Genomic DNA, 25,262 nt, shown 5'->3' with positions numbered 1-25,262 from the left:
CTTTTCTTTTCTTTTCTTTTCTTTTCTTTTCTTTTCTTCTCTTCTCTTCATTTCTTTTCTTTTTTCTTTTCTTGTCTTTTCTTTTCTCTTTTCTTTTCTTTTCAGGTTTCTTTTCTTTACTCTAATTTTTTTTTTTTCTTCTCTTCTTTTCTCTTTACTTTACTTTTCTTTCTTTATTTCCTTCATTTTTCTTTGCAGTAATTTTGATTTTGACCTTTTGCGTGTCTTCCCCCTTTGCGTCGCGATAGACCTCGCGCCTTTCAATCTATGTTTTCACGCACGACTCCGCGCGCGACTCCTCGCGCGTTTCTGTGCTCTCCTCTTCCTTTGTTTTCCGGCACGCAAAAGGTCATCACTTGACAAAGGTCTATGACCGAAAATTCGTGTTTAATTTTGCTACGCAAATAAATCTATACAAATGTGGTTTGACACCAAATATTTCTGCTCTTGGACTCTTTTACGTTTTATACCCTATATATAACCCGGCATTTAAACGTTTTCTGTAAAACATTTTGTGTTTATTGGGCAGAAGATTATTAAAAAATGTTTTTTAATGTTATGAAAACGTTTTACACCTTAATATACCCTATATATAACCCGACATTAAAACATTTTCTGACAACCTTTTATAACCTTTTGCAAATGATGTCGAAAACGTTTTGTGTTTGCTGGGAAGGGGCGAAAATTATATTCAAATCAATTATCGTATTGTTAGCAATTATATTAATTAACATGTTTAAAGCAATTGGGCAATTCAAAGCAATCAAATCCTTATCTTTTAGAAACTTGAACTATATCCTTTTAAGTATAAACAACTAGTATTATATATCTGGTATAATAATATGGATCTTTAAAAGAGTGACTTTTCACAATTTTAGAGACTCAGTAGTTGACGACGCTCGAAGTGTTTTGAACACAAGTTATCGTAAATTATCGGGCGTAAAATATTAGTCAGCATCTAATGAATTGATTATTTTTAGACAAAATACCAAACCTGGGAATTGGTACACCTTGTTATAACCAGTTGTTTAAAGCTTTAACTGTGGTCGAATCCTTGACACAACCGGGAACACAATAGTATTAATCATGATGATTGAGCAATAATAATACTTCGCGTAATTGTGGCATATGAAGACCACCGACCAAAGGTAGATATTTTGCAAGCCAAGTTCATTGGCGTGGTCATTTATAGTGAAGACGCTCCGCGTGAAAAGGTAAGTCAAGTGCGAGTGCTATAACTAATTTGGTACCGTGTTAGTATATTCGTTTTATAAGCTCTCAAATATGTTTTGCAGAAGAGTTTATCAGGTTTTACTTGCTTTTAACTTTGCCAGTGCACCTGTTTCGCAAATTGCATTGAATATTTCAGTTGAGAATTCTGTGCCGGATGGAGGGTGATAATGTCTCGATTAAAATTTTTTATAGTCAATGTTCAGGATTTGTACGCATTCAACTTTATTGTCGTTGAAAATGGTTGCAAAAAATTGTGAAATTAGCATTTTGCGTCGGAGATATGACATTAATTAAACGATTTGAATCAAAATCAAGTGTGGCCACGAAATATGAATATAATGTTCTTGAAAAATATATTACGTTCAGTTTCTTCATAATTGAATCACTCGTTCGGCGACGGTGCAGCTTAAAGAAACTTGGTCATAAACGTCATTGATTTGAACGTTGATATTGCTCACGGGACTAAAGAAATCCATGCCACTATTCATTGACAACAATGGCGTCTGTAAGTTTTCAAAAATGGGTGGGGCACGGGTCTCGATTCCCCTTCTGTTCAAACATTTTCGGCTCTCTTTGCGCACGTCACTGATTGTCAATAACCTATGAAAACCATATTTTGAGAACAAGTTAAATGTAAATTATAACAGAAAATTTAATTTTGCACCCAAATCCAATTTTGTTGAGCATGACCTATACGTTGGTTACCGTAACTTTGAGGTCAAACTGTTTTTCAAACATTTAGAAGCAATCAGCAGTGGATAGTCCCATTTTCTTTCCATCGAAAACTGAGGCGACATTAGTTTATATTAAATGTTATATTTTTAATTAAAATATCACTTCTTAATACTACTCTTTAGAGCGCCTTTAACAGTTTAAGGGGGTACTACACCCATCGCATTTTTTTACGGGTTTTTTGCATTTTGTGAAGAAATGAGAAAAAAAAAATTGGACATAGTGGTATGCAAAATGAAGGGCAAATCTTCTCGTTCTATTGGTGGCATCGGTATCAATGTAGCTTACATGCTTTTGAAGGTAGAAGCCAAAAGGTGGTACATCACTGATGTTTTAAATTCACTTCATTTTGGAAAGCTTGCTATCAACGGATTTCGTTAAAATTTTGGATATGTGTTGCTAACGCATTAGAGAAATAATGTTGATATGTAAAATGGGAATAAGTGGTTCCTGATGGCTTCATGAACTTGGTGATTTTCAGTGCTCCACATCTATCAAAAACGAACTGGTTAAAATGCTTCTATTTTCAATGTTGAGCTATATTTTGTATTTTTAACTAGCGACATTATTTCACTGAAACTTAATTAAGCCATAGGTAACAGGTTACCACAACCATACTACAGCAATGTTGAAAAAATTGCATTTCTCGTCACCTATACCCACCATATTTCGTAAGTGCGTTAAGCTTATATTTGCGATTTTGGTAACTATTTTACCTTTTGTTTTCTAACCCATTTCAACTAGGAACTCCAAAATTGATACAGTGATAGCATATTTTAAGCGGAGTCATATCATTTGTAACTTACCTATGATTGTCGCTATCCAAGGCAAAAAAATCAAATATTGTGTATATTTCCATAGAGTTCTGCACGATATACGGTAGCCGAATTTTGACACACGACAATTTTGACAAGTGTTCACCCACAATCCATTGCGTTATACGAGTTGCCGAGTTTTGGTATATATTTAGGTATTTTTAAGATCAAATTCCGGCGTATGGGGCAAATCCCAATACGGAGCCATGGAGAAGGAAAAAAACAAATTTTAGACAAGCCAAGACGTGCCGGGCCGGGGGGCACAGGAATTTGGGAAAATTTGGCAGATCGAAGGGGGGAATTTTTGGCGCACATTAAATGGGACACGTCTGATTTTTAAATAACACGCACAAGGCTTTGGAATCACGTCAAGGGTATGCCTACAGAATAGAAACGCAGTCAAAATCATGAAAAAATACCTGCACGTTATCCGGCCCGCTCAGGCCTATAACGTAGGCCCTACGCTCGAATTTAGACATTCCCATCTATACAATTTTAAAGGCCTATCCAGTGATCCCAGCAAAGTGTGAAAAATTAAAATTGTTTATAAATGTCTAAAAGTGAAGGATAAGTCATTTAAATTGTCATTTAATATTTTTGAACTGTATTTGGCATAGGATCCTAACAGCAGTAGGCCAATTGACAAAGTTGAAGCCCGATATAATGTAGGTGGCCTATCATAGGCTTATCCCGGCTAGTAATCAGATTCGTGTAAAATGTCTGATGATTTTTTCCCGGGATGAGATTTTGTCTTTAATAGGCCTACTCAGCGTTTGGCTAAACCACTAATAGGCCTACTATAACAACAAACAGGGACAACAAAGGCGATTATGAAGGCCGGGGAAGGGGTAAGATTATAAGAAATTCAGTTGGTAGGCCTACACCATTTGGAAATCCCCCAGTGAGCCCCTTATCATGCTTATTTCATCATCTAATATTTTAATTATATGACTGCCCCGGGCTATAACCTTTAACTTTCATTTTTCCGTGTTACCTTTAAAATGTAGGCCTACGCCTATTATTTTGCGGAATTGTAGGCCTATACTCGTGCTTTTCACCGCTGATTAAGTTTATATTATCGCAACTCGCCATCTGGGGTGGTGAATTTCTTTCCCCATGCCAACAAATCTTTGTCCTCCCCACTTTGACATGCCAACCCCCCCCTCTATCGACATAGGCCTACCAAAACATTGTCCCCCTAGGCCTACATGGCAACCGGTATACTTTTAGGCAGGCCGAGAAGGGGCAAGCAAGTTTTGGCACGTAGGCCTATATTATTGCAAAAGCCAAGTATTAATATACTCCTTTAAAATGCCTCTTCTGGCACAAAAGAAATACCGGTAGCAGAGTGATGCCACGTGCACATGTGCATTGACATTGGCCAATCTCTATGGGTGTAATAGGTCTACTATTATTTATTATTCACTTTTTCTACTCACTTTATTAGGGCCTACCATTTAAAATGTCTAAAATTGCGGAATTGTTAAAATGTCTTAATTTGCGGAAATGAGCAAATTTCTCATACGTCCAGTGCCGTACATAAGGGGGGCAATGGGGGAAGCTACCCCAACCCCCTGTGGAAAGTCCGCCCCCCTTTGGATGCGGTCGCCCTGAAGAATTTTACTAGGGTTTTTTTTGTACTTTTGAGCCTATTTTGTTTTGTTAAAGATTTCCCCTTAAATGAGGGTTTCCCCTTTCACTCCTTTGCCCCCCCCCCCTTAAAAAGTCCTAGCTACGCCCATGATCCCCATGACGCCACTTCACGGGGAGGGGGGCACAACATACATTTCTGGTGGGTATGCTCCCAGTGGCGGCGCCAGGAAATTTTTTTCGGGGGGGGGGCATTAGGGTGCAAAGTGAATTTCAGGGGGCAAAATCAACAAATTTTGCGCAAAATTACCGTAAAAAGTGGAAATTTTCGTAATTTTGGGTTTTTTCTGGGGGGGCAACAGGGGGGCAAGAGTTCTGACTGGGGGTATTTTCCCCCATGCCCCCCCGTGGCGCCGCCACTGTATGCTCCTGGGGTATGCTTCCCCAGAATTTAGTAGGGTCCGGGGACTGAGCTCCCGGGGGTGCTGACGGCGTACCGGGGTATATAAAAGGTGGTCTTTTGGAGCTGCGAATAGTCAAAATTGGGTCTTTCTTGGCTTTCTGGGTGAATAACGCCTGAAAAAAACCCAGACATGTGAAGAATGATCGAGCGATGTAGGTCTTAGAGCTGAAATTGTCAAGTTTCCGTGTCATTACGTATGCCTGCGCCTGCGCCTATAGCTCTATTTTGGTCACGGGTCTTTTGGAGCTGCGGAATCCAAAAAATGGAGGGGGGGGTCTTTCCGGGAGAGCATACCCGTATGGTCTTTTGTGTTAAGTTCCAACGCTTAAAATTCAATTTTAATAACACGACGGTCACAATCTTGATTTTATCAGGGATTTTACCAAGAGAAGGTGCTAGGCATACATGCTCATGTTTGAATCTGGCAACTTTGAACTTATGCGGTAGTCTTGTAGCCGTCCGGCCCTGTTCAGTTTTATACACGCATTTGAATAGGAATTGTTTTGCGCACTTACCTAATGTTTATGGAGCACATTTTCTTCATTAGTTTGTCAAGTTGATGTCAAATGTTCTATTCTATATTATTTGGCAATAGTGTTTTTTTTGCCTATAGTATGTCCAAACATGGTCAAATGTTGTAATTTGTTGTTTTTGATCGCGAAGGTCGGATATTTTTATTCCCGATTTAACTGTGCACCCGCCGGAGGGCTTCGCAAGGGTGCAGAATTCGGCGAAAGTTTGACGGTAATTTTGCCTTTTTTGACACTAAAACGCATTCGATCCTTAATTTTATTTCAACAAAATTTTTGATTAGGTAGCATATTAATGAGGCGGCTACAATTTTTTTTACCAAATCTTAAAGAATTATTATTCTCAAATGTCTGACCTGTGTATTTCCTATTGGTAATACACATTGACGTGTCAGCCCTAAACATACATAGGCAGGTCGTATTTTGGACTGGTAGCAAGTCTAATACTGTATACGTGAATATCCATAAATGTTAGAAACGGCAGAAACCGGTTGTGACGGAGACTACGTGGTAGCGTCCTTAACAACCAGTCAACTTTAAGACAAATAGGTGAAAAGGGACACTTTCACGATGTTTTTTCATATTTTTTTTATTTCACATGATCAGTGCATATATCGCCTAGCTTGAAATGATAAAATATTTTTTTAGACCAATCAAACCAATATATGGGTGTAGTACGCCCTTAACTTAAATTATCTCCTTAAGGGCTCGGATAGGAACGTTTCACAGTATTTTTTCTGAGACATGAGAGCACATCAGACATATCGAATTGCATTCTGAATTCAAATTCTGATGTCAAATAATTTAGATTTTTTTTTGAAATTCACGATATAATACTAATTTTATGACAAATTATTAAAAATTGTCAATAACATGTGAAAGTTTTTAGGTCTTTTGGGGAACAAAATGTGTACCTTCTATTCGAAAGGTCAAATTTTTTAAATGATCGTCGGCTTTTCTTCCCAGCTTCATACACTTTAAGTACATATCAATTATCATTTGATTAATTAAGTTTACTTCGCGTACTGTTAAATATCAAAAATAGTTTTTTTTTAATGTATTATCTCGCGAAATTAAAAAAAAATCTAAATTATTTGATAACAGAAGGACATTACTCGTGCTCTCATGTGCCAGAAAAAAATACTGCGCAAACGTTGTTATTCGAGCCCCTTAATATCACTCCTTGAATTTTTATATTAAAATATCAAAACTTAAACCTAATATAGAATCAATAAGTTTGCACCAATTATATACTAAGTATGCATTTAATTGTTTCTGTGGTGTTTTGGTTTATTGTATATATAAAATGAAATTATTCATTCTATACCATCAAAGTATTCATTTATATATTCAAAGTTGTTTTGACGATTAGATCGTATAATGATGATTGAAGTAATATAATAATAAAGAACAAATGCAACGTATTCAAATTCACTCAATACGATTGTTGTTAAAACGTTAACTCATCATGCGCGCATGATTTCCACTTCGTGGACAAGCTTGGTTTTGACTAATTTTCCGTAAAATTGGGCAATTCCAGTTGACGTCAATACATCCTTTATGGAAGACATGGCCTAATCTCCCACGCAGGGAGTGTAGACTTCAAACGGAGTCAATTAACCATTCAGGTAACCCCATTTTAAAATCACACTCCCTGTGTGGGAGAGTAATAAGATCATGTCTTCCATAGGGTGTATCGATTTCAACGGGAATAGCCCATTGTCATATTCAAATTCAAAACAAGCGGCTAATTGTACAACATGTTTCAGTAAACAATTTCAAAGACAGTTCAGTTTAGATTATGTAAATATTCAAAGGGGGTCGAGGTGACTAGTGTTTTGATTGAGAAACCATGTAGAATAATAAATTCGTGTGTGATTTTCCAAAACGCAGGCTAAAGACTATACCAAGCTATTACGTAATTGATTTCTCGTGTTCATTGTTCAATAATATAATACGTGGCCTCCAGCATTGGGGTGTTTTTAAATTTCAATTTCAATTCAATTCCACTTTATTTCAATAAAAATACAAAATACTCCCTAAATATACTGCTGCAAAGAAAGATTAACGATTATATATATAGGGAATGGTTGAAAGGCTAATAAGGCCATTGGGGTAACAAAAGGCCAGTCATGGTCATAAGACAGAAAAATTAAAAACTAAAAAAGTTAGAACTTTTTACAATACTTTGGCTTGTTTGACGTTTTAAGTGACCACTATTTTATTTTAAATAGATATGCTGTGCATTCAGGTGTTTTATATCACCTACTATTTTTTCTTTAATATTTGAAATCAAAACTGGTTTGGTCATGCCCGAATTCGTTTTGGGAATTTGTATAGAATAATGAAATAGAGTAAGGTTGGTTGTGTCTAAACTTATTCGTGTTATTATTGTCAGGTCAAAGTTTGTACTTCCGATTCAGACAAACACAGCATTAACTATTTGCCATTTTTGATTAAAAAAATAATGTCATGATTGATGTTTTACCAAATGAAATACAACCTAATCATTAAGTCGGACCAAGCTGACAAAAAACAAACATAAAACCAAAACAAAAGACAAAACAAACAAACAAACAAACAAAAAACAAAGCAACAACAATACCCCAAAAATTTTGACATTGTTAGTTTTTATACAATACAGTCACAAACTGCAAAGACTTGGCACAAGTTTAAGCATTCAGAATCTTGAGTACAGAATATAAGATGTTGCTTTTACTATTTTTTGCAAATTTTCATAATTGGTTACAAACAGAGGTGGTGGAAGTAATAACAAAACTAGGAGGATTTGAATATTTTGATAGGGAATGCTCCCGTCATACTGAAACATTCTGTTAAGGGGTGTTTTTAGATGAATTGATAGTCAGAATGTGTTACTACATTTTGTATACTTATAGGCACGTGATTCAACATTAATTGTATTATTATATGCCTACTTTAGACATTTTATAAAACTATTGAGAATCTGGAAGCACTATGGGCTTAGAGATATGGAACTGCGTATTTTGTGATTGTGTTTTCACTCTGTCTTTATTACTTGCAGCTCATAGCAGCTACCTATCTGCATGTTGGTAATGGAATCGGCTAAATCTACTGAAAACCTCGCTCCCAAAATGTCTAGTGAAAACGGTCGAATTCAACTGGTGTTGGTAGTAATCGCAGTGGTAGTTGCCGTTGTTGCCTTGATTGTAGCATGTGTGGGTATCAGCCTCAAAGGAACCACTCAAATCATGTTACCAGACTATGAGGCGGACGATCGAGTATCATCAGGTATGGCTTTGTAATTTAAGATTGGGAATCGAACCCGCGTAGACAATAAGTAAAAGACAAAGGTAGAGCACCCAATGTTTTTAGAGACTCTAAACACCTTCCTTAAGGGGGTACTACACCCCTGCCTAATTTTGTGCCTATTTTTGCATTTTTCTCAAAAATTATAGCGCATTGGGGACAAGTAAGATATGTATATTATAGGGGCAAGGACTACTGCACTGGAAATTTTATTTCAGCACAGACAACAGTTGTGGAGTTACAGTCAAAAATGAGGGAAAACCAATATTTGATCAATAAATCAATAACTACTTGCTTTGAGTTGCTGAATTTTCAGTACAGTAGTTGTAGTCCTTGCCCCTATAATATACATATCTTACTTGTCACCAATGTGCTATAAAAAAAAAAAAAAAAAATGCAAAAATAGGCACAAATTGACCAGGGGTGTAGTACCCCCTTAACAACATATCCAAAAGGCAAAAATGTTAATTTGCATCTATCCAATATGACCGCTAATGCAGGGCACATTTTTTTCCTCACGGACGTGATGGTACGCAGACAAGTTGGAATTGTCACATGGGACACAGAATACGTATGAATTTACATGGCTTGTTAGATTAAATAAAAATATTAATAATAATAATAAAAAAATAAACAGCTGTTTTTTGTCAAATTTGTCATTTCAAAAATATCTAATGATAATTGTAATGATTTATCCTTCACTTCCAGGCAATTAATACATTAATTTTACTGCTTCATGCTATCTACGTTATTCATTAAAGGCCTATTCCGTGATTAGCTCAGAAATGACAAAATGATAATAAAGACAGAATAAGAAATTTTACACGAATCTTTAACTTTCCTACTTAAGTAGAGAGATTGGCAACATGTATCTGAAAGGTGCTTCAACTTTGTTAATAGTACTGTTTTTACTTGTTTTTTTTGTCAAATTTGTCATTTCAAAATTACCAATTGTAATGATTTATCCTTCACTTTCAGGCAATTAATACATAATTTTAATTTTTTTTACACTTTCGCTGGAATCACTGAATTTGGATTCACTAATCAAGTTCGAGGTCACGTATAGGCCAACAACAATCAAAAATTTTGTTACACACGACTAGCTGTAACTTCTTTTCAAATATTTATTCACAACCTTTCTGGCAACCTTCTTTACATTGTATTACTTCTGCTTACGAACATTATTAATAAACCATAACAGGGAATCCCCATTTATGTTTGGTTAGTTCATCGCGTGTAATTAAATCAATGATAATTATTTGTTTCATATTTGTCACTCGTTCCTATGCCATTCTATTTCTATATTAGACAAAACTAAACGAGATCCCTTTTTGTATCTGTAACATTCAATGTTTTGACAAGGACGTTTCCCACGACTTTTAGGCAGATCTGTAGATTGCGGATACCTTCAAAATACGCCTAACCCTATACACGCATAAGATGCCACCTTAGACGTCTAAGATGCCGTCTTAGACGTCTAAGATTGCATCTTAGGTGTGTAAGGTTAGGCGAATATTTAAATATACCGTATAAGTCAGTCATTTTAAAGGGAAGTTTAGTAAAATAAATTATTATTAAAATAATGAAAAATTTCGGACAAATTCGGATGTTTAAGTTTTTTCACAAAATGATAAAATGGCATTACTTTTCACTGTCAAAAATATTGATTAAACAAAGTGTATTCAAATTATTATTAAAATAATGTAACATTTCGGACAAATTCGGATGTTTAAGTTTGTTCACAAAATGATAAAATGACATAAGTTTTCACTCTCAAAAAAAAAAAAGATTCACTTTGTGTTGAACTAAAAGAAAATGATGAGGTAACACCCTGGGCTATTTTCATCTCGGAGATCCCCTCTGACGGTTATATCATAAGCTTAAATTCTTCGGTTACTCACAACTTAATTCTGCACACCTTCGAGTGTAATCATGATAGGTGCCGTACGGTATAACAATTTATCAACAATATTTATCTTTTTCATATCTAGTAGTAATGACAGAGGCTCCGGAAGATTTTGAATATTGGGGGTGCCCAAAATTTGTGGCCTTCTCAGAGGCGCGAAACGCTGAAGGGGGGTGCAGGAGGGTTGCGCGGAAGCTTTTGACATGCATACATTTTTACATGAATTGTACCTTACATTTTGTATTATACCCTAAAATAATGAATTTTACCTTAAAATTATGAATCTGACCCTAAAATTATGAATTTTACCTGAACATTTATGAATTTGACCCTAAAATTATGAATTTTACCCGAAAATTTATGAATTTTACCCTAAAATTATGAATTTTACCCTAAAATTATTGAGGGGGCCGGGCCCCCCAGGCCCCGGCGGTTCCGGAGCCACTGAATGATATTAATAAAATGTAATTGTTCAAGGTTAAATTTTTGCGCTTTTTCTTAAAAAGTCGCTGCAGGAGTGCTAACAATGTTAGAAGTCCATGATGAATGCGCAATCCTGGGTTTTTTTTTATCATGCTGTTGTCATTATTATCATTTTTTCTTCTTCTTCAGGAACTTCCAGCGACAAGATTTGGTCTATTGCAATTGGACATGGCAACTACAATGAAGCGTACATGTAAGTACTGACCATGCTGACTAATGACCGTGTGAAAATAAGAACGAACAAGTAACTGAATGAACATACTGCAGTTACTGTCCGTTTTCCTATACACAATACACAGTGCTCTTTCCAATTGACGCGTGACCTTTAAATAGCCCTACGTTAACAGTATGGGGATATGACTAGTTAACGTCGCTGTGTGAAAAATAACCGGCCAATATTAAAAGTACTCTTCTAAAGTTCTAGAAAATATAGTTTTTAACATGTCCTAAATTTTTAGCTAATTTAGATGTTTGGAAATATTCGTACTTTGGTGTTTTAGTTAATGTTATAGGTAATAGTACATTGCCTAGTTAACGTCGCTGTGTGAAAAATAACCGGCCAATATTAAAAGTACTCTTCTAAAATTCTAGACAATATAGTTTTGTAACATGTCCTAAATTTTTAGCAAATTTAGATGTTTGGAAATACTCGTACTTTGGTGTTTTAGGAAGGATATGTAAACGACAGATAACACCAAAAATATGAAGAAATTATTTCTAAACCGTGTTAAGTCAAAAATCATTATGTTGCTCATTTTCAAGAATGCTGGTTTACAAAAAGCACGACATTGTCTGATTTCGTGAACAAAGCCACACATAACATTGTTTCCTTTCGTTTCCTTTATAATCGGTTACCCAACTGAAGCTATGAATACCATCTTTATTGCGATATCGCACATGAAAACAGTCACTTGTGCACAACCAGAGAAGATCCGATTTAATCAGTTGAGCTGTTTCAATGAGTGTTATCTTGGTTTAATAGCTTTTAATGGGGTTAAGTCCTGCAAAGGTCGAGATGAATTCTACTGTAGACATGACTGCATCATGATAGACGAATGGCCGATAAATGGATGAATGAATGAATGATTAATTGATGAATGAATGAATGTATGTATGAATGAATGGTGAATAAATGAATGAATGTATGAATGATTGAATGAATGAATGAATGAATGAATGGTGAATAAATGAATGAATGTATGAATGATTGATTGAATGAATGAATGAATGAATGAATGAATGGTGAATAAATGAATGATAAATGAATGAATAAATGAATTTGAATGAATGAATGTATGTATGAATGAATGGTGAATATGTGAATGAATGAATAAATGAATGAATGAATGAATGAATGAATGAATGAATGTATGTATGTATGTATGAATGAATGAATGAATGAATGAATGAATGAATGAATGATTTTACAATGTTTCGCATGTACTTATTTCTTCTTTGCTTCCTCAATGACCAATTTTACTTCATACGCGGGTTTATTATGTGATGTTGATGCCTCACCCAGTGTTCGAAATAAGCCCTATTGCAGTGCAATTTGCACACCAAAATTCGCCTGTTGCGATACAAATTTAAAAGTGTGATGCAAGGAAGGGCGTATGTAGGGCTGTTAAGACCACTTATCAGCACCGCTGTCACCCAAAAACCCTATATTTTTCATGATCAGATGCTCTGTAACCCAGGACTAAACCTTAATGCTTTCACATTCATAAATGAATGATAAATGAATGAATAAATGACCTTTACATGTCTTGGTACACAAATTCATATTTAACGGTCAGAATTTGCATAATGCTTTGAGAGATAGTGTTTTGTGATTATTTCACTGATGCTATGTTTTATACGTATTTATTTCTTTTTTAGCGATGAAGAATCGGGCACTTTGAAAGGTTTCCTCATAGATTTTACGAATGCAGGTAAGGGAATGGACATGCACAGCAAAATAATTTCGTTACAAATAAATAATTTCATTGATAAAGGGACTCTCAGTGATTCGCCGAATCACATAATCTATAACAACCAGCAAAATCCGATTTGTGCATTATACATGATATTCTAAACGGTATTAGTGTGCTAACATGCTAAGCAAGTGATCACACCCAGCACGACAATAATAAGGTCCAGTTAAAGTTGGAGGAATCTGTCCGTACGGGCATTTGTAGCAACATGTAATTGAATGTAACTTCATATCATCACTGCCTTATTCTTCATATACTGCCAACTTAGTTTCCATATAAAACACTGAATGACAATTTGAAGTATCCTTCACTTTTAAGCCATATAACCTTCTGACAATACTGGTAATGGTCTTCCTGTCAGAAGTATATCTCAATTCTATGTGTTAACAATGTAATTTATTTTATGGCATGAATAATAAGGACCTTAAATGGAGCCTTGAGGTACACCTAACGGATTGTTTTATTCTGAATCAAATGATTTAAGACTATCAATTGATATTAAGTTATCACATCTACATGAAACGTTATACCAATCATGTACCATGATGGACCATCAATGATTGCTTAATGTGTGCATCATATTGTTTGTGTGTTCGTCTCGATAACCATGATAACATATTTTTGCAATGAGGTATTATTCTAGTCTAGGTGAAATCGATACAACCCCTCAGTAAACTTCATTTGATATTCACACTCCCTCTTGGAAGATTCCATGTCATGTCGTCCATAGGGAGTGTGTGGACAACGGGAATAGTTTATCGAGTAACTCTTATTGCTTTTCCACCTCTTCATATAGTTTGCAAAATAGGCAATAAGAACTGCCGTATTGTGTACGACGTCTGGACACGTTGTTGGGACTCCGAAGGAGGACAGGTTGCACGCGGTGGAATCGGTCTTATGGGTGACTGGTACGATGCATGTGCAGGTAGGGATACATATTAGCAAATGAAAGAAAAAAAAAAGAAAAAAAAAGCGCAGTGATTTTCAGTGCGCTACGCACAGGCACAACGCCTAGACGTTGATCCACAAGCCTCAGCACACTTTACAGGTTGTCGCTGACAACTACGGCCCCACATCATTCCATAAACCATTCAACAACAAATCAGGGATTTTGCTGCTACAAGACCACACCCCCTAGACATTCCACAAATAACCATCGCACCCAGGATCAGCTCCCCGAGTTTCGTACGGGTTACAACGAGATAATTAGCAGTAAGTTCCTTGTCCAGGGGAATTTCAAGCTAACTCAATTTTTCCACGAGAGCATACTAGGCACCACCAGGGTTCGAACCCGCAACCTCTAAGTTAAACTATATTACAACGGGGAACTTAAAATATATATTATCAATGAGCCATACCATGCATACGTAGAGGGAAAGCGTTAAAGGGCTCTGTCCAAGGGTGTTTGCCAAAAAGGGGGTGTCGCAAGGTGTGTGTGTGGTGTGGTGCTGTGACGTGGTGTGGTGCGTTGTGTTGTGTGACAGGTATCTTGGAACGGTTTTTGTATATTCCATGCATGTTGCATGCTGGAATTATCATTGAAAAATGATCTGGCCGCAATTGTATTTTTCCTTGTAGGTTGGTATGGAACATATGACAGATACAGAACCTATGCATACACTGAACCATACGGTAAAGCTGACCCTGAATCCTTGTATGTAAAACCCGGTAGTCCTCTGAAGACATCATGGAGACAACAGGCAGGGAAGAAGATTGGTATTCTTGATGGTTGGTGGACTGATGAGTTTTGCCTGAATCGCAATGCTGACAAGTTCACATCGGTAAGCCAGTATATTCTACAGGCTATAGATGCGCGTGTGGGCTATAGATGCGCGTGTGGGTTATGGGGTAAGTGTCACCCGGGATGTGGGGCGTAGGTGTGCTGCGGGTGCATATCCTTATAATTGTGCACGTGAATGAGTGTAGCATATATCCGCTTCAGATTACGTGACCGTTACGTTTTACGTTTGTATAGTCATGCATTTTCACGTTATTGATTCTTTTAACATGAAAAAACGGTGGCATGATCGAGGGGAATTCTATGAATAAACATAATTTTTCACCAGGTTTGACGTCACAAATAATAAAGGAGACAAGCAGAAAAAGTGATCAGGCCCGGGAGTCGAACCCAGGACCTCAGGTTTACAAGACATGTGCCTTTAATAACCATTGGCCACCGGAGCTTCGTGATTAGGCTGGTTGAAATTCTAACCTATATACGCGTTCACTTAAACTTATTTTGTTTCTTGTTAACTTGTTTCTTAACTTGTACTTAACATGCTTAAAGAACGAAGGTGATCACGATGTAACTCACACAAATGGTAATATTTGTTTTAATTTCAGGGAACACCTTTCATTTCTGATCGGGTTGTGCATTATGCTGATCCAACAGATCTTGTAGATGCTGTAATGAATGGAGAAGTAAGTACAACATATTTTGGTCAGTGTTTTTTTTTATCTACATGATCTAGCTGTAGACATTTTCACATTCCTTCTTCGACCAACCAAGCTACCGAGGTATGTTCTTATCAAATGGTGATTGGAACTTGGAAACTCCATTCGGGATTATTGTCGTGAAAAAATAAAATCCAGTTTGTTTCTAAATCAAAACCACATTACATAAAAAGAAAAATAGTAAATAATAAATATTATTTGAAACAGGCTGTCGCGAATGCAGCTAACATCACAATCTATTGTTGTCCTTACGGAGAAACCGACAATAAACCAGTGCTTAAGCTTAAAATTGCGGGGCTATTCCAGTTCAAATCTATATATTTCCTTTGGAAGACATGACCTTAATATTCCACACAGGGGAGTGTGAATTTAAAATGGTTACCTGAATGGGCGACTCCATATTTGAAATCTACACCCCCTTTGTGGGAGCCCGGGGGTCACTCGCAGCATATAATGGAGCTACTCATGCTCGTTAAACAACCCCCTAAATGGACCCTAAGCGGCGCAACCAGCACCTTTTAATTTGCTACCCTAAATTGCGTGACTCGACAGTTTTCAAACCCTAAATGGCGTGAATAACTAAAATTCTCCCCTAAATGGCGTATTAACCAATTACTTGTGTAAATAACACAATAAACTAGGCTCGAATATGAAAGTGACATACCTGTGCCCACCAGCGTAAGAATCTAGGGGTCTATCGGTGTAGAAATTTTCCGAAAAAAGGGGGTCATTTGGTGTTGGCAATGTCAAAAATGGGGTGATTTAGTATGGGCGCGCCCAAAATTACACATCATTGACAATCGAAAATAGCTTTTTTACCCAATTTTACAGTACAAAATAGACAAAACTAATTTATTTTGCTCAAAATGCGCGCGAAGCGCGCCGAAATTTCAATTTTATTGTTCAAGAAAGGGGGTCATTCAGGCTACTGAGAAAACGGGGTCATTGGGTGTAGGATTTGCCAAAAATATCGGGGTTTTTTCATGGGCACATGACGTATGTCAATATAATTGTGGGAGTGCTCCCCGGGGATGACACACAATTTAAGGAACATAGGTCTCCTACAGCAGAACAATCAAACAAGAAAAAAAGTTTGGAGCGAATATCAGACAAGGAAAAGTGTTCAACATACGTGTGACAAAAATGGATATACCTCTCTTATGTTGTTTTATAAAAGTGTCTCATACTAAACATGCTAAGCAACAGTCTGAAAAAATGTTCTTTTAAAATGGTATTTGAATTTGATCTAAATATTTTCTACAATTCTGAACTGTGTGCTAGACTTACCAGTTAGGACGCTGGACAACCAATTCTTTAGAAATGCATAGTCGCGCTAAAAGTCGATCGATACATGTTAAAATCAGCACAATTCAGAGATACACCTTTTTGCTATGAAATTTATTTTCTTGGTCAAATATAAAGCAATATTTTTTTTTCTTCAGTAATGTCAGTTAAAGACATAGTGCTTGGATATACATTTTTTTTAAATCCTGGTGTTAAAATTCAAGCATTATATTTTGTCTTTTAGTGTGATATTTTTGATTTTTATAGGCCTTTAGTTCGCCCGCGAGCTTTTTACGGAATTCATTTTTTAGCGTCTCAAACTAATATAGTTTGCTAAAGAAAGATATTTCCCACCTCTGTAAAGCACATCGTGTGGGTCTATATATTATAGTTTTGTCCGAATTTCCGTTTTTACCCAGCAAACACAAAACGTTTTCGACATCATTCGCAAAAGGTTATAAAAGGTTGTCAGAAAACGTTTAAATGTCGGGTTATATAAAGGGTATATTAAGAGTATAAAACGTTTTCATAACCTTAAAAAGCATTTTTTGATAATCTTGTTTACAGAAAACGTTTGAATGTCGGGTTATATAAAGGGTATATTAAGAGTATAAAACGTTTTCATAACCTTAAAAAGCATTTTTTGATAATCTTTTTTTACAGAAAACGTTTGAATGTCGGGTTATATAAAGGGTATAAAAACGTTTTAATAACATTCCAAAAACATTCTTGAAAACTTGATACAAAACATTCTAAACAGAATGTTATTTTGGGGTTGAAAAATATTTTGCGAAAAATGTTTGCCCAAAATATTTTCAATAACGTTTTAAAAACGTTTTCATGACCTTTGTATAACCCGACATTTAAACGTTATTAAAAGGTTTTGAAAAAAACATTTTAAGAACATTTCTGTGTTTGCTGGGTTCAAACATTTTAACATAATGTTATTTAAGTATTGACACAATATTTGGCAAAAATGTTTGTAAAAATAGTTTACAATAACATTTTTTGAAAAGATTTTAAAATATTGTTGTAGTGTGTTTTCATACAAAACGTTTTAAAACGTTATCATGACCTTTATATAACCCGACATTTTAATGTTATTAAAACGTTTTTACCTAAACCAAAAGCCAAAATATAACTTATTTAAAACGTTTTTAAAACGTTTTTGTGTTTGCTGGGATATTTTACCCTTTTTCCCTTAATGCTCCGAAAATGTCAAACTCAGTACTTTATCTCGAGAGCAACCAGCAGAAATAATCGATATTTCAATTGTTGTCAACAAGGTCCCTTTTCCATTGAAAACCAGGATTGCCTGACCAGCGATTTGGTAGCCCAAATCCCCAATTCTGGTAAATGAGGTGAATTTTGGAAATTTGCTCCCGTGATAGCCTGCAATTTCAATTTATAGGGGCTATGGATTTCATGATAATGAAAACCATTTTGTCTGTTTGTTTGTTTGTTTATTTACCTAGGATGAGGTCCATGGGAAAATCCACTGTCCAAACCTAGAAAAATTCGCGTGTTATTACTGTCCCTCCTATCTCCAGGTGAATTTTGAATGACCCCCCCCCCCCCATCGCGGGTTGGCATTTTCATTACACCCTTCAGACTTGCGTTCGGGTTTGTGTAGGCCTATTTGTCATAATTTAGCGCTATAGGACCTACTTTCTAAATGTATAGCTATAGCCGTGCTATATAAATATTATAAGGTACCGGTATGTAATATTATGTAGGCCTATGGGGTGGGGTGGGTACTCAACACATTTTAACCATGACTTACAATGCAAGGCTCATTGTTGCCATAAATGATTTTTCCTTTAGGTCATTATAATAGGTTGTTATAAACTTCCATGTTTAACCTTTTATTGTTTTGACTGCTTCATTATGACTTTCGGTGGGTTTAAGCAATTTCAAACAAACACAAACAAAAGGCACTATACCCAGTCACCTTCATGACAATTGAAACACTAGGTAATTTCTTTGCTATTGAAGTTCTGGCAACACTGTATCCAGGCCGGCCGGGCACCCAGAGATATCGATCCACAATGCTAGCCTAAGATTTCACGCGTGGATTTGAAAAATTTTCAGCTGGTAGTCAAAAATTATGGAATCAAAACGGAAATTCTGACAAAACTATGATATATCGCTCACGGTGATGTGCGTTAGAAAGTTGGGAAAAATCCTTCTTTAGCGAACTATATTACTTTGAAAAGCTAAAAGGTTGATCCAAAAAAGGCTCGCGGGCAGAGTTGAAGCCTATCAAAATCGAAAATCTTACACTAAATGACTGAATTTCACGACTAAGTTTAACACTAAGATTTGAAAAAATACAGTATCAAGCATTACAGTTTTTCCTGACATTTACTGAAAAAATGAAAATTATTGCTTTTCATTTGGCCGAGAAAAACATTTTACACTGTCCCTGCCATACGACTCTGGCAGTGTGAGGTGAAGCCCTATCTTGAATGAACTTAACACCTGGTATGGATCCATTTGGTAACTGCCCATATCAAATTTTGAAATATTACAAGTTATAGCATGTTTGCATGGGATACTCCTTGCTCTTAGAAACTGTCTTCTTAATCGTCTCCGCACTTTTCCATAGCTTCGTGTCAACCAATAATTCTTTACTATTAATGCACGCTGAAGACTAATAGTGTGGAATACTGTGGAGCCATTCCAACTTTTACCATCAGGTTTAACCGAACATACACTGTCTACAGTCTATAGGCATTCTGCCACACCATCTTCTTAGTAATCTCAATGCATCTTATACTACAATTTAAATTACCGCCCTTGAAGGTGTTGATACACAGACTTCTTTCACCCCACCTAAACTATTCAAGTCAATAATATTACTCCGACCATTAATATTGATTAGAACATTGATATAATATTATGAATGAAGAAATAGGCAAGGAAAAAATTAAACATTTCCATGATTTTCAACATATTATTCTCACAAGGTATTTGTAGTAAAATAGAGGTATGAAAATGGCGCGCTACTGATCCAGCGTTACGATTAAAAGTGTAAAAACATCCACTTCCCTTTAGAATCATGTAACTTCTGAACAGAATAAGCTATCTTTATGATCTAGAATTCTTAGAGAAAATAAAGCTACTATAATTTCAAATATTTAAACAATTGACCCAAACTGGTAAAAAAAAATAGTAAAAAAAATCGGCAAAAATGAGAAGTCATCGGTACCAATCATTTTGATACACCCTGTATTAAAAATTTTTAAAGTGCAAATGAAGGTATCGATTTGTGTGTGTAAGCTTAACCAAAGAATGTTCAATTACTCACGATTTTTTTTCATAAAAATCATCGCTTTCAATGTTGACATCATATATTTTGTAGTAATTCATTTTATAATCCATGTTGGTAGACAAAACATGTTTATTTATCTGTACTAAATATAAAATTCAAATTATTGAAAAATAAACAACACAAAAAATCGCGACCTATTTTTTCAGATTTTAGGGTCGGCTGAGAAGGGCAATACAATTTCGTTAGGCCTTATCTGTAATGCAATGAACCTTTGATTTATTAGTGTTTGATTGCCTATCTTCATTTATTATGAGAATGTTAGAAAAGATTCCATTCCATTTCTTTGATTTTGATAATTTATATCATCTTCAATAAAATAAAACTTTTAAATTGTTTCAAGATTTTCATTGTCGATCTTATGATATATCTTTGATGTTAATGTTTTTGTTACTATTGTAATAGGTTGACTATGCTTTCCAATCTGCGACCGGTTATGTTGCTGAACAACTTGAGCGTGTTGAAGGTGATCCAGTCATTCCATGTTCCGTACACGGTCCTGCCACCATGACCCGCCAGGTCAATCAGGAGTTCTTGAACTGGTGGAATGAAGCACAGAAACGACTGATGGCAACCACAGAATACAAAACGATTTGCCAAGACTTGGAAGATGAACACGGTAAGATGTTAACATATGTAGTCATTTATATTTAAACGCGTATCACATGTTGGGAGTGAAATATAATGCACGCGTACTGAGATGTAGATGCGTCTAAATGCACGAGCCCCGAAGGTGGGAGTGCATTAGACGCATCAACATCTAAGTACAAGTGCATTTATTTGCACACTTTCTCGAGCAAGAAGTGATACGCATTTATTAACCTATTTCATATACGAGAAAAAAAATGCATGATTTTTGTTATTTTTGTGATAAAATTGTCATTGAAAATGTTGGAAAATAGAACCAAATATATAAATGCATCAACCCGCTCGAATATGAATCAATCCTACGCAACTCGAACGCGTGCGAAAGCACTGTGAGTAGTACACAATCAATGCACTCCGCGTACTTTTCCTACCGCTTTTCTGATTCGCTGCTTTGATAATAGGAGTGTATGAACTCAGTGATTTGTAATCAGTAAATTGGGTAGCTAGCTGTTAATTATTATACATAAATTATTATCCCAGTTTTGGTCAAATTTGGATAGACATTGTACTTTGACAAATAGTGTCAAATTCTTGTTGACTAAAAACAAGTCAAATTTGACACAAATTTGGGTCAAATTTAACGAGAAAATGGTACGTTTTTTCTTCTTCAATTCGATTAGACAAACTTCAATTTTTGGTAGAACCTCGGGATTAGAACCTTACATACATCACAATGTACAAGTCAAGTGAAAAGTAACATGATGGGTTGACACAGGCCCTACATTACATCTTTTTGTGAATGTTAAATTCATTGTCTACTATATTATTACCGATTTTTATTTTCTTTCTTTTACAGGTCACAAACCTGGTCAGACCGCTAACAACTACTGTTTCATATAAATAGCAAGATAGGAAAAGAAATTTAATTGTATAGAAAATATAGACAGAAGGTGGGCAATTAGCACTAACCATATGGTAGAGTATATAGCTGCTTTGCAGTACTGTGAAGGAATTGTTATACTTTTTTCAATTGTGAGGCATTTATAACCACTCCCTACCATGATCTTCAAGGTGCATCATTTACCTGAATGGACGACTCCATTTAAATGATATCTAAACCACGTGTGTGCATGTGCTGGGAGATTAAGATCATGGATAGGGAATATATAGGCTATAGTTTTCAACTGAAATAGGACGATGCGGCGTCATTATCAGAATCAATATATTACTGAAAAATAACACTTTGGTGTTTTGCAAAAGTTCATTCTACAATTCATATACTTTGAAAACTCTTTACAACATAACTCAAGAACCACATGACCTACAGAAGTATATCTGTGATATTTGAATTCTTCTACACGCTCGCTACATGTATGAATTGAGCAATGCAATTTTTGCTAAAGCTCACTACCATTCGCAAGATGCTGTGAACTACTTTTTTCTGCTGCTTCGACCAACAATACGTCGTATACCCTTAAGGTTGTTTTTTCACTACTGGTCATGCACAATAGAGGGTGTGCATATGACGTATCATACCGCAAATATGGCGGACTACTCAAATGCATTCAACAAAAGCATTATTGCAATCTACCGCGACAGTTCATCTCACACACATAACAAAATGCACTACGATCAAATAGGTTGATTACAACATTTGATTGAATGGACTGCACTGCGCCATGATTACGGTGAAGGACACCGGTTCAAATCCTTTGTTTGGAGCCAATCTATAATTTCACGCACAACCTCTATATGACATTCTTTCTCCTCAATCTATGATGATGGGGGGGGCGGTATTTCATTACGCAATTTTAGAATCTCATATCCGTCACCCCTGTCATACACCCTCCGATTATTTTGATAACGTTGTATAGATAAGTTGACCTCAATGTTTATCAACAAAGGCAAGGGACTGGTATATCTTTATGCTTGAGTGAACCCCATGCAACCACTATAGAGGGTATTCATTACTACGTCATTGATGTGATTGCTCATGCATAAAATTCCTCCACATAGGTTGTTTAGCTTAATCGGGAGAGTGACCTCTTGAAATGATGATCACGGTTATCTTTGAGTTATTACAGTGAGGGCCACGTACAATGTTCAACACAAAGTGAACAATGCTATAACTTGAGGACAAACAAACCAACACCGCCAAATTCGACTGACATGTGTACAACGTGGGAAGCTATGGGGAAATTGAACACTTGTTGTCTGATCATGCATGTGTTTGTGGTTCGGGTAGCGGTTACTTAGCAACTCTCGTTCCGCTTGGGTTTATTGCATACACTCTATATTGTTCAATAGTCTTATAGTGATGTGGCGCGGCGGGAGTTTTAAAAACACGAGCCCTGAACAAAATATGATGCGCGCGCACACTGTCAGGCATTACCGTCAGAAGTCAACTCATCTATACTCACGGAATAAAGCGCAGCGCATGGAACTGAAGACTTCGTTTATCGTTTATAGCATCGTTTATAGTGAAATGCATCCTGATATGATGTCACTTAGGGCGAATTTCTCGACGGGTGTCTTAGCAATTGGCTTGTCTAGCCTCAAGGCTTAAGAGGTCGTAAGACCAGGCTTAACTGAAAACGTATTTCCCGAAACACGGCTACCATAGCCTCGAGGCTTCGTTAGCCCGTGGACCAGGCTTGTAGGATTAGCCCCAGGCTTCAGTAAAATTTGCATTTCTCGAAATCAGTCTTCTGTAGCCGTAGTCTACGCAAGCCTGTTAGACCAGGCTTACAGCGGCTTTTCTTGGCCCTGCCTCAGAGCAGGTCTTAGGTCGTAAGCCTTGGTCTATTTCAATTTACAAATTATTTAAATTGTAACGCAAAGTTTATCTTTCATATTTTTGACGGTCTTTCAATTAACATGAGTAAGCAGTCGCGTCTAGGGGGGGGGGGGGAGCGGGGGAAGCTCTTGCCCCCCCCCCCCCCCCATGAAAAAGGTAAATTATGCCTACTTCTGAGAGTTATTAATTAACCTCATTATTTGGTCATTTTAACCTTAAAAACTCAATTTTTAAATAAATTGCATTTATCCTACTTTTGTACCATTGGCCTATGTCACCATGCAGCTTTAATACCTTAAATATGGCATTTGTAACATTTTTTTTTCAATCCCCCCCCCCCCCCCCCCCCATGTCAAAAAGAAATCTACGCCAATGTTCCGGGGACACATTCCAAGCAGATCCCATAACTCCTCAGACCCACTCCACCCCTTACAAACCCAAACAGCATGAAAGATGCCTGCCCCTCATTTATTATGTTTGCCCCCGCTTTCCCCCACCCCAGCCCAAATGAAAATGTCTAGTTACGCCACTGTGGGTAAGTAATTGTTCGATTTAGTTGAACATTTCAGCATTTTGTTTTAGTGTTCATTTGAGTTAGTTGAATTTTTTAAGTAGCTGTTGCTATCATAAGACCTACTCATTTTGAATGATGGTTTTTTTAACAACGATATAATTTTAAAAAAAATCTTTCATCATCATCATGATCATCATCATCATCATCATCATAATCATCATCATCATCATCATCATCATCATCATCATCATCATCATCATCATCAGCAGCAGCAGCAGCAGCAGCAGCATCATCATCATCATCAGCAGCATCATCATCATTATGAAGACCTATATGATACCACCTGTCCCTATCCAAGCCTTAATAGTTTGATACTCGTACTTTTCATACGTAGGCCTATTACAATATTATTTTGGAGTGCCTATATTATACCAATAGAAGAAGGACAAAATTGGTAAAGATATAGTAAATATTTGACACGAAACAATAATGTATGCAGTATTAAAACTGAATTTACGGATAAGATGCATATAATATTGCTATATCTTCTACTTAAATAATTATAAATATTGTACCAACAGATAACTTCATGTGAGATCTGAGAAGACTACTGTTATCAGCAGTAGATAGCACGTTGGTTGCTTTCCTTTTAGGGAATCACAGATTCCTTTCCATCAGGCTTAAAAAAAAAAAAAAAAAAAAGCGCAGTGATTTATAGTGCGCTACGCACAGGCACAACGCCTAGACGTTGATCCACAAGCCTCAGCACACTTTAGAGTTTTTACCCTTTTTGGGATGCAAAGAAAAAATCACGAGTATAAAGCATAGGCGTATCATTCATACAAGTTGGACTCATAAAAAGTCAAGTGGAAATAAAATAATACATAAAAGACACAAAAACAGACGCAATATTCTTGCATCAAGTTGTGTACGGTATAAGCCCAAGCACAAGACCGCTGGTCCAGGCTAGTCTTTGCGCCGGGAACATTGCGATAATGAGACGGCAACCTTGTTAGTACGGTAAACCGTGAGGACCACAGCTTATGTACATCTACCTCCAACAGCCTATACAATTAAGTCGCTGGTTGAAAGGGACGAGGTTGTCAAGCGTTAAGACTGCAAGGCCACTAAGACTAGGTTGAATTTGCGTTGAAGAAATCCGGCTAGAGTTAAGACTCCGGCTTCGAGAGCGGGCTAGGCTTAGTAGCCTCAAGGCCACCTTAAGACTACGGCTTAATAAGACTCCTGTCGGGAAACTCGCCCTTAGGGTCTGTGACATAG

The 25,262-nt window shown here is 36.5% G+C and overlaps 1 protein-coding gene across 1 annotated transcript; it reads left to right on the top strand.

Annotated features, from left to right (window-relative positions):
* The first annotated feature begins 495 nt into the window (after nt 1–495).
* Nucleotides 496–22,620, top strand: LOC140157173 (uncharacterized). Its single transcript, XM_072180273.1, has 9 exons — nt 496–1,214; nt 8,407–8,633; nt 11,170–11,233; nt 12,919–12,971; nt 13,810–13,938; nt 14,592–14,794; nt 15,357–15,434; nt 20,488–20,701; nt 21,527–22,620. The coding sequence occupies exons 2-9, from the start codon at nt 8,429–8,431 to the stop codon at nt 21,568–21,570; spliced, it is 990 nt and encodes a 329-aa protein (XP_072036374.1). The 5' UTR covers nt 496–1,214; nt 8,407–8,428; the 3' UTR covers nt 21,571–22,620.
* Nucleotides 22,621–25,262: the final 2,642 nt, after the last annotated feature.

This window comes from Amphiura filiformis, chromosome 7 (assembly GCF_039555335.1).
Source record: "Amphiura filiformis chromosome 7, Afil_fr2py, whole genome shotgun sequence".
Lineage (NCBI taxonomy): Eukaryota > Metazoa > Echinodermata > Ophiuroidea > Amphilepidida > Amphiuridae > Amphiura > Amphiura filiformis.
This window is presented reverse-complemented; position numbering and strand designations above follow the sequence as displayed.

Bases quoted from the DNA above. Each gene is read 5' to 3' on its own strand.
- LOC140157173 (XM_072180273.1), top strand. From the start codon at position 8,429: ATGTTGGTAATGGAATCGGCTAAATCTACTGAAAACCTCGCTCCCAAA. The intron at 11,234-12,918 runs GTAAGTACTGAC...TTTCTTTTTTAG, and splicing joins AACTACAATGAAGCGTACAT to CGATGAAGAATCGGGCACTT. The intron at 15,435-20,487 runs GTAAGTACAACA...CTATTGTAATAG, and splicing joins ATGCTGTAATGAATGGAGAA to GTTGACTATGCTTTCCAATC.